This window comes from Gekko japonicus, unplaced genomic scaffold, assembly GCF_001447785.1.
Source record: "Gekko japonicus isolate JY-2015 unplaced genomic scaffold, Gekko_japonicus_V1.1 scaffold135, whole genome shotgun sequence".
NCBI lineage: Eukaryota > Metazoa > Chordata > Lepidosauria > Squamata > Gekkonidae > Gekko > Gekko japonicus.
Genome location: NW_015175359.1, coordinates 432,129 through 442,904, shown reverse-complemented (window position 1 = coordinate 442,904; position 10,776 = coordinate 432,129). Strand labels below are relative to the sequence as shown.

Genomic DNA, 10,776 nt, shown 5'->3' with positions numbered 1-10,776 from the left:
TGGTTTTGTTTGTACTGAAGAAAAGCCATTGAGATGCATAATAAGGGAGAAGAGAGATCCTTAGGATCTGTGCCTATTTTTGGAGCCGGAAGAGAAGCTCCTGGGGACCAGGTTGACACAGAACGCTCAGGCTGGCAGGTGCCTATCCCTATGCTAGTGTCTGGGAAGGGAAGCTTGGCAAAACTGTAGGCTGCTTATTTCATATGGTAAAGAAATCTTGTGTGTAACCTTGATTGTGGCTTTCCTTCTTCTATTCAAAAGGGATATTAAAGCAGGAAATATTCTCCTAACAGAACCAGGTCAGGTGAAGCTAGCTGATTTTGGGTCCGCATCTATAGCCTCTCCTGCCAATTCCTTTGTGGGGACACCTTACTGGTAAGTGAAACCAGAATCCAGCTTTCTTTTAGACCTGCCTTGAACATACATTCATTTTTAGATCAACTGTTTCAGATGTCCTGTGTCCTATGTGATCTGCTGTCCTGCTCTGCTGGGAAAATGCAGTTCCCCTCCTCACAACTTTCAGAAGCACAACCATTTCTGATGCTGAGAGCTGGTATCTTGGAAGAAAACATTTAATGAAAATATAGCCTTTGCCCCAGCAGACCAAAGATTTAGGCATTAATTTTTCTCACAAAATGCAGCATGCAGTGCTGAGGATAACTTACAATAAACTTTAACACTTCATGCAACTGATGAAGTGAGTAATGACTGATGGAATCTTATTCCACGTTAAATTAATGAGCCTTTAGGTTGCCACTAAACTCTTTGTTGTTTTGTAATCCCATATTCTTTCCAAGTACAGTCACCTTAACCATGTGGGTTCTTTCTCCATGTTGTCCATGAACAGTGCCTTCTAGCCAATAAAACTTGACTTGGTATTGGCACTTGGCACTTATTGGAGGTGCCTATGACTCCCATTACAAAGCACATTGCTCCACACTCTTCGTCAACTTTTAAATGGTTCATTACAATGTGATGTTCTTTCATTTTGTTATTAACTCCTACGCCCCCCTCTGGATGCTAGACATCTACCACTCAGTAGCTTGAGTGTGATTTTAAAGAAAACAAAACACGGCTACTGTCTGAGACCCACAAGACCATTCCTTCCCCATTATTCTTAACTAACTTAATCTCCTGTATCTCTTCTCTCTCCACCCCATCTATTGTTTTCTGTGGAAGCAGAGTGCGTTGATGTCTAAGGCTGAAAATCTCAGTGGCTATTAAACACAGGGTGCAATTAGCAGGATGTTCCGTCGCACACTGGAATTGATTGCCATGTTCTTTTGCTGCTCTTATTCACGTTGAATTGTGCAGAAAACAGTGGGTTCTAGGTCATGTTTGCCTATGTCCTGCTCTGCTGCTCTTAATGGCACCCAAAATTTGCCTGTATGATGTATGCAGGAAAGACTCTGCCCCATGTATGGTACTTCTACTCTCACACTAGCCAGATCTTCTTTCTAGCACAGGCTTTTTCCCTGTCTGTTGGGTGGAAATCACTGAGAAAGACAGCAAAGCCTTTTCATGGTAGCAGCATAATTTTGTAATTTGCTCACAGGGAAAACCTGCTAGAACAAAACCTGACATGTATTTAGAGGCAGGCTTTGCGAACCTGAATATTCTGACCAGTGTTCCGTCTAAGCTGAGTTAGTGTGAGCTAGCCCACAGGTTTTTCGCATCCGGCTCATGCATTTTGTCTTCTCTCAGGAGGAATGGCTCCAGAGCAAACTAATCTATGCAGTAGCTAAATTGCTCACTCACAACTTTAATGCCAGTAGCTCATAAAGTAGAGTTTTTGCTCCCAAGACTCCACAGCTTAGAGGGAGCATTGATTCTGACCAGGTCTGTGTGAGTTCCAAGTGTTCTAAATCTTAATATGTGGAAAGCTGTCTCAGGCTTTTACTAGAGGAAAGGCAGGGCACTTATTTGATTGCAATATCTAATAGTAAACTGTCTGGCCTATGCACAAATGATGAAGCAGCCCAACGTGGCCACCCACATGCAAGGTAAGTGTGTATACATCCTCAGAGGACTTCTCAGGTATGCAGAAAAATATGGCTTCATTGATGAAGAGAACCTTCAGCAAACTGCATGATGAGGACTGAGCATGCTACAGGAGGGGTGGAATGCTGATGAGAGCAGCTGAGCATCACATAAAGGGCAGTGGGAAGAAGGAGAAATCCGCCTACTCAAACCGCTGAGGGCTTATAGAATGAATGGGAGAATTTCCGAATCCTCCCCCCCCCCCATATTTCAGTGCTGCCATCTTGCTCATATTGATAATTAGCATTTATATTGCACCTTCATATACCATAAAGTAGGCCATTCTTATTGCCCCGATATTATATTTATGGGGGAGAGAGAGAGACTGATAATACTGATTTGCCTAATGCCACCTAGTGAGTTTATGCCAGAGATCAGATTTGAATAGAGGCATTTCTAGTTCCCAGCTCAGTCTCTCTCGTAAGCACTATTCTATTTCTGTTAAATGCCAAACACACATAATGGCTATGAGCTCTGAGAGCAGAGAGCATTATTTCTCTCCCACCTCTTCCCAATTATCTTTAAAAAAAAAAAAAAAAACCATTTCTTTTTCCACTGGAGTGTTTCCAGATGACTTCCCATACTTGGTCTGTCACTTTTGCACAAAGTCAGAAGTAAGCAAGACGGCCGTGAGTGAAAGTTACCTCCCTTTTTCTGGGCTGATGGCACAACTTGTTCAGCTCAGGCTACAAAGAGAGGCAGTGTGGTGTACAGTGGTTAAACATGGCGGACTAGGATCTGGGAGACCCAGCTTCGAATCCCCCACTTGTGCCATGGAGGCTCACTGGGCGACCTTGGGCCAGTCACACACTCTCAGCCTAACCCACCTCACAAAGTTGTTGTGAAGATAAAATGGAGGAGAGGAGAATGGTGTAAGCTGCTTTGGGTCCCCATTGGGGAGAAAGGCAGGGTATATATGAGTTAAATAAATAAAGCCTGCACTTATTCCATGGTTGTCACTGTCTGGGCTGTTGGTTTGTGGGGACAGATGGGGGACTCAGCACAGCATGAAGCTGAGGGGTGGAGGGGCACTTTGATTGCAGGTGCCGGGTGTATGCCCTTCCTTCCTTTTAAACCCACCAGTGTGGATGTACTCCCCGTGAGGTTTTCCCCTGATGATTGCCACGTACCCTATTTCCCCACTGTGCTCCAGATCCCCTTGTTTCTTTCATAGCTGTACTTCCAGGCTGAGCATCTCCAGGAAAACACTGTTGGTGTATCAGTGGGAAAGCTCACTGCCACTGGTGAGACAGAAATTGATGCCTTAGGACCCTTTCAGCCCCTGCTGGCTGACTCCAGGTACAACATGGATGAGGTTGGTGTGGGTCTCCCATGTACCAGCATGTTGCACTAACAGCAGATCATTAGGTTACCCTTTTTTGTTTTGCTCATACTCCTTTACCATTACCTCCAGAAAAAGTTTGCTAAGCAGGCAAGCATTTATTTATTTATTTTTCCAGCATGGCTTAATTCTGATTTCCATGCTGTTTTTTATTTTTAAGTTCTGGGGCTGCTCTGCTAGTGAAGATCCATGTCGGGGGACAGAAACACTCTGTATTTTTCTGTGGTGTTGGCTTTGCTTTGTGGTGAGTAACCTGCACTTTTTTGTATCCCTTGCATGGTAGGATGGCCCCCGAGGTAATCCTGGCTATGGACGAAGGACAATACGATGGGAAGGTGGATGTCTGGTCTCTTGGAATCACGTGCATAGAGCTGGGTGAGTAGATGGCCACTCTCTGCAAAACAAATCTGCTGAATTTGGTACTGTGTATTTATATTCCGCTTACAGCTTCAGTTCAGTATCACAACAGTACTTAATTAAAGCTAAGTGATTCTAAAAGCTGTATGCCAGCATGGTGGTTATCAACATATATAAAATAGGTTATGCTAATTTCTACTAAATGAAAACAGGATGTGACCTTAGCCTAAACAGTAACAGTGATGGTGCCAGCAAATCTCCTTGAAGAGGAAATTCTTCAACCATTGTGTCATACTTTATATAGTTCAAAGATACCATTTCTGTATTCCTTGAGGGCCATTGAGTTCTCCAGTTAGTGCTCCAGAGTCCAAAGTTTGTTTGGTTTGGTTTGAGTACCACTTTTCCACTGACTGTTGTAAAGCTAGCATCACTGTGCACTATTAGTCTTACAGTTATGAGCAATATGTGCTTGGGCATGCAAGAGAATTCCGGCTGTCCTCAACCAGGGCCAGGGCCTTTTCAGGTCTGGCCTCCACCTGGTGGAACTCTCTGCCAGAAGACGTCCGTGCCCTGCGGGAGCTACTACCTTTCCACTGGGAATGCAAGGCAGAGATGTTCCACCAGGCCTTTGGTTGAGGACAGCAGCGGTGCACTTTTTTACACTCTCATCCCTCGTAACCAGTGTTCCCTCTAAGCTGAGTTAGTGTGAACTAGCTCACAGTTTTTTAGTCTCTGGCTCACAGATTTTTGTCTTAGCTCAGGAAAGATGGCTCCAGAGCACACTGATTTATGCAGTAGCCAAATCGCTCGCTCACAACTTTAATGCCAGTAGCTCACAAAGTAGAATTTTTGCTCACAAGACTCCACAGCTTAGAGGGAACATTGCTCGTAACCCCTTCCCCCAGTAGGGCTGCCAAGTGGGGGCGGGGGGCGGGGAAACCCCCGCTTTGTAGGCCCGATTTCCGCCGCAGTGGAATCGGGCCCCGGGGGGAACTCCGCAGCCACGCCGCTCACGTTGGGGGCGTGGCCCAGATCGTCGGGGGGAAAACCATATGGTTCCCCCCCCCCGACGATCTGGGCCACGCCCCCAACGTGCTCTACGTCATGCGTCACTTCCTGTACACTTCTTGTAATGTATATGTATGCTGCTTAATCTATTGTTTTTTATTAGTTGGTTTTAATTTAGATTTTAGCTTGAGAATGTGTATATTATTTTGTTGTAGGCTGCTCTGAGCCCTGCTTGTAAGGAAGGGCAGCCTAGCAAATCCAAGTTAATAGATAAATAAATAAATAACAATACCCAAATATAATGTTACAGCACAGAATATTTTAAAGCCTTTGAAAACATTCTTTTCTTGCTTATGAAGCAGTCTGTCAGGAACTTACACCTTGATTAAATTTGGCAGGGTTGCAGCATCAGAAAGAATAGCTTCAGGAGGCAGCTCGAGCTTGTAGGCTACCAATTGCCTTTGCTTGTAGTCCATGTGGGGTTACAAGCAAAATGAGCTAGAACTTTTTCTGAACCAAGAAAAATGTCAGTCAATTCACATGTTTTTTTCCCCTTTGTGAATAATTTGATGGTGATGAAAAATGTGGTCAGTTTGCAGCCAACTTATGGCAACCTCTGTAGGGTTTCCAGGGCAAGAGATAAACGAAGTGGTTTGCCATCGCCTTCCACTGCATAGCAAGACTGGACTTCCTTGGCAGGTTCCCGTCTGAGAAATAACCAGGACCCTGTTTATCTCCCGAGATCTGATGAGATCAGGCTAGTCTGGGCCATCCAGTTCAGGGCTCTAATTTGGGTGTAAAATTTAGCATCCCAAGTTTCTCCAGTGTTCAGTTGCCAGTTTCTAGTAAAATATTCCAAATCAGAAAGGGAGGCTGAATAAAACTTACAACTGTTACCATAAAAGTTTGGGACTTTGTCTCCTACACATGGCTCCTTGTCTCCAGCAAATGTCTAGCAGAAACTTAAATTTTTCAAAATAAGCAAATGCATACAAAAAAAATTATTCAGGTCAAAATTTGTCTTTTGGTTTTTGCAGCATTCAGCTGGTCTAGTGGCAAAATTTGTGTGTGTGTGGTGATTTTTCTCAGCGCATATATGCTCATCTGGACAGTCCCCAGCGTGATGCCCACAGGTGCCGTGGCATCTGTCAACATCTTTCCTGGTGCCCACCAAGTGCTTTTAGAAAATGGGTAGGGCCAAGTGGGACTTCTGCACAGCAGGGCTTTTGATTGGCCATTTGAGATCTGATTGTCTATGCTGATTAAAATAACTTTGTTTTTGGCAACAGCTGCCACCACAGGAATGATTTTATTCTCTCTTTCACTCTTCTTTCCACTGTATTTCAAAAAATTACTCCTCATGTCCTCTGTACTTGGGCTTTCTGTGGGGTGGCTCTGCCTCCCACAGTGGCCATCTTTTGGTTGTGCCCACCACCCTGTGTCAATCCTAAAGATGCCCACAGACCCGAAAAGGTTGGGGACCCCTGCACTAGGCAGTAAATAGGAAGAGGCAGGGCTTTTTTTCTGGGGGAACAGGCCAGAACAGAGTTCTAGAACCTCTTTGACAAAATTCTTTTTAAAATATTTAAAAGTTCATGAGTTTTCAGTATATAGATTGAAAACTCCATTTCCCTCTTGAGAGTTATGGCACCTCCCCCCCCCCCAAAAAAAAAGCCCTGAGAAGAAGTGAAAGGTAAACAATAAGTAGGGCAACAGTTCAAAGTGCCTTCTTTGTGCAGTAGGTAATGAGAGAAATAACAGTACAACATCATGTATTCTGAGATCATATGTACTCTGAGAAAATTCCAGCTTTCCTATAAAAGAAAAGGGGGAAGAGGCCTTACATCTGCTGTTAGGCATGAAAGTGTATATTTCTTTTCTCTTTTTTATTTTTTTAAAGACAAACAAAACATTTAAGAGGGAAAAATATTCTTACAGATTCTTGTTTAACATACTCATCCCTAACAACTGGTCTACTTATCTATTTCACCTTATATCATTGTGCATCTCTCTTGCAACTGTATCAAAGTTATATTTTATATGTCCTTAAAGAGTTTTAAGCGTCTGTGAAATTTATTTGCTATAGTCTTCAAACCACTTATAAAATCTTTACCATGTATTGTCAAATGTTGACTCTGGTTGTCCTTTCATGATTAAGGTTAATTTGTCCATCTCCACAGTTTCCAAAATTTTGCTTAAAGTTTCTTCTCTCAAGGGTGTTTCTGTTCTTCTCCAATATTTAGCATGAAGTAGTCTCGTTGTTGTAATTACATGTAATATAAGATATGAATAATATTTTTTACAATTTTCAGATAAAATATTCAATAAAAATATTTCTGGAACAAAGGGTACAGAATATTTTAGCGTTTTTTGTAAAGTTTTATGAATCCAAAACCAATACTTTTTTACTTTATCGCATAACAACCACATATGGTAATAAGATCCCACATTATTTTGACATTTCCAACAAACATTTGAGCAATTAGGATAAACTTTTGCCGGTTTATCAGGAGTAATATGCCATCTATAAAACATTTTATAAATATTTTCTTTATATGTGTTATATATATTTCAATATGTGTTCTAGTCGAGAAAAAGAGATTGAGTTTCTAGACACTCTAAATGACTGTGCTATGGAGTAGATGGTCACAGAACCTACCAGGGGAGAGGCGATCCTTGATTTGGTCCTAAGTAACACTCAAGACCTGGTGAGAGATGTAAAAGTGATTGCACCGCTTGGGAACAGTGATCATAATGTTGTTGAGTTCAACATTTGTATAAATAGGGAATTGGCCAAAAAGACTCACACAACCACTTTTAACTTTAAAAGGGGTAAATTCTCTGATATGAGGGGACATGTGGGGAGGTAAATCAGAAAATACATGCAAATTTCTTCCCACACCTTCAGTAAGGCTGACCTAATAAAATGTTATTTAAAATAGTTATGAGTATCTGTTCTGCCATACCATATAAAAGCAAGCCATCCTAACAAAAGGTCATGTCCTTCTAGTTTCAGTAGTCTTATGTTTTCTAGAGTAATCCAATCTTTAAGCCATGTCAGGGCTGCTGCTCTGTAATACATAAGCCAGTTTGATAGTGCAAACCCAGCTCTCTCTTTAGCGTCTTGTAGTGCTTTAAGCTTTTTTCTTGGTCTCTTATCTTGCCAAATAAATTGTTTTGTCAGTTTGTCAAGTTCTTTGGGAGGGATGATGATGAGCTCATACCATTGATATTGGGAGCATCAGACTTAGTACTCCCCCTACCTTGGTTAAAACTGATAGACAACTTAAAAACTGATAAATCACCAGGCCCAGATGGCATACATCCGAGAGTTCTGAAAGAACTCAAATGTGAACTTGTGGATCTCCTGACAAAAATATGTAATCTTTCCTTAAAATCTGCCTCCATTCCTGAGGATTGGAAGGTAGCTAATGTCACTCCCATCTTTAAAAAGGGTTCCAGAGGAGATCCGGGAAATTACAGGCCAGTCAGTCTGACGTCGATACCGGGTAAATTGGTGGAAACCATTATTAAGGAAAGAATTAGTAGGCACATAGATGAACAAAACCTATTGAGGCAGACTCAACATGGGTTCTGTAAGGGAAGATCTTGTCTCACTAACCTATTAGTGTTCTTTGAGGGGGTGAACAAACATGTGGACAAGGGGGATCCAATAGATATTGTTTACCTTGACTTCCAGAAAGCTTTTGATAAAGTTCCTCATCAAAGGCTCCTAAGTAAGCTCAAAAATCATGGGATAGAAGGACAAGTCCTTTTATGGATCAAAAACTGGCTAGTTCATAGAAAACAGAGAGTGAGTGTAGGTGGGCAATTTTCTCAGTGGAGGGTGGTAAGCAGTGGGGTACCACAGGGATCAGTACTTGGTCCACTGCTTTTTAACTTGTTCATTAATGATTTGGAGATGGGAGTAAGCAGTGAAGTGGCTAAATTTGCGGATTAATCTGGGAGAACCGGGTTTGATTCCGCATTCCTCCACTTGCAGCTGCTGGGTGACCTTGGGCAAGCCGTAGTTCTGTCAGAGCTGTCCTTGAGAAAGAGCAGTTTCTGTCAGAGCTCTCTCAGCCCCACCTACCTCGCAGGGTGTCTGTTGTGGGGAGGGGAAGGGAAGGGAGTTTGTAGGCTGCACTGAGACTCCTTTGGTCTAGAAGAAGAAGAAGAAGAAAAGAAGGAGGAGGAAGAAGAAGAACAAGGAAAGAAAGAAACTGGAAAGAATAGCAAAGCTCAAGGAAAAGAAGAAACACAACAAAAAAAATGGAAAAAAGGAGATCTACGAAAAAATACCAACCAGATATCAGAAAAACAAAAACAGGGGACAAAAGGATAAAAATGATGAATACTAAAGGTTTGAAATTACTGTCAATAAATGTTAATGGCCTTAACAGCTCACATAAAAGAAGGAAAATTTTCCATCAAATTACAAAAGAACAAATGGAGATCGTATGTCTCCAAGAAACACATATCAAGAAAAGTCATATACAATACTTAGGTAAAGGTTCCCTTGCTCAAAAGCCAGTCGAGTCCAACTCTAGGGTTGTGGTGCTCATCTCCGCTTCAAAGCTGAAGAGCCAGTGCTGTCCGAAGACGTTTCTGTGGTCATGTGGCCTCTCTTTTTACAGATATCTTGGAATTAACTTTACTTATAATCTATCTTGGTCCCCACATGTCAAGGCGGCTCTGAAGGCCGCAAGCCTCACAGCCAGAGTAATTTAAAAAATTTATTGCTCAAAAGGGGCCAAACATATTCCGGCAGCTATTAGGATCTTTAATGCTAAAGTGGTCCCGCAACTCTTATATGGCTGTGGAGTTTGGATAGAAGCTGTATCGGAGAAATTAGACTCCCCTCTCCACACGTTCCTTAGAGACATCGCGGCAGTCCCGAGATGTGTGGCAGGCACGGCCCTTAGGGTGGAATTCGCCCAGCCATCAATTGAGAAAAGAGCATGGCAGCTAGCATTCACATTGTTTACCAACAAAGAAAGTAGAGGGGTTCTCACTAGTGGACCAGGCTTCGCTCACCTGATTCAGAGGGACACTCACATAAGTGTTAGAACTAAGTTAATTGGATCCAAATTAGAATCCCTGAACATTGGCAATACCTCCCCACAGCAAAAGGAGGCCCTTAAGCTCATAAAAACTAAATTAAGGGAAGTGGACCTCAGCAGTACAGTGTGTAGAGCTCGGTGTACATGCTCGGGTCTAGCCCTGGGGCTTCCACCGCCGTCGGTGATTCCTACTTATTGCTACACTCTCAAAAGTTCAGCACTCCGCAGAGCCTTCACGTTGGCTAGATTGAATACGTTTCCGTCGAATGTAGTCTTGGGCCGCTTCCAGGGCATCCCGTTCTCTGAATGGCTGTGCGACTGTAACCTAGGTAGGGTGGAGACGATGGATCGTATAGTGTTAGCTTGCCCCAACTGGAAGATGGAGAGGTAGACGTATATTATACCTATCTTGATAAAAGAAAATCTCCCTGCCCTTCCCTGGTCAATTTCTCCTCTTTTATCTGACAGAGTTGTTTCAGTCACCAAAGCAGTGGCCACGTTTCTGGCCCTGGTGGCAAAAAAAAGGAACAAGGAGGGGAAAGCTCAAACTGTTCTGACTTGATGTAGCGGGTTCCAGTTGGAGGAATTATTTTATGTAGCCAGACGATTTTAGTCAGTGTAACACACTCATATTGGGATAATGCACCCTACTGTTCATGTAAGTGCTTTTTAAATAGTGTTGACATTTTACTGGTTGTTTTTATTCCATAAATGTGTGTATGTGTGCTTAAGACTTTAGTCATCCAAGCCGAAATAAATATATATAAAATATTTTTGGTTTTGAAGAATAGGTATTGGGCATGAAAATATATAAAAAATATCTAGTAAAACCTTCAAAAGGCTGAAGAACTGTCAGTCAGAATAGGAAGTGGTCTGACTTAGTAGAGGCGAGGGTTCTCCCTATGGCAGATGAAAGGAGAAAAAACTATGCAAAATCAGAAAATACATGCAAATTGGCAGCATCTA

The 10,776-nt window shown here is 42.4% G+C and overlaps 1 protein-coding gene across 1 annotated transcript in view; it reads left to right on the top strand.

Annotated features, from left to right (window-relative positions):
• TAOK3 (TAO kinase 3) overlaps window positions 1-10,776 on the top strand; it is a 147,617-nt gene that overhangs the window by 66,947 nt on the left and 69,894 nt on the right. The window contains 2 exon segments of the mRNA XM_015425354.1: window positions 262-375; window positions 3,666-3,757. Of these exon segments, the coding sequence (XP_015280840.1) occupies window positions 262-375; window positions 3,666-3,757 (206 nt within the window).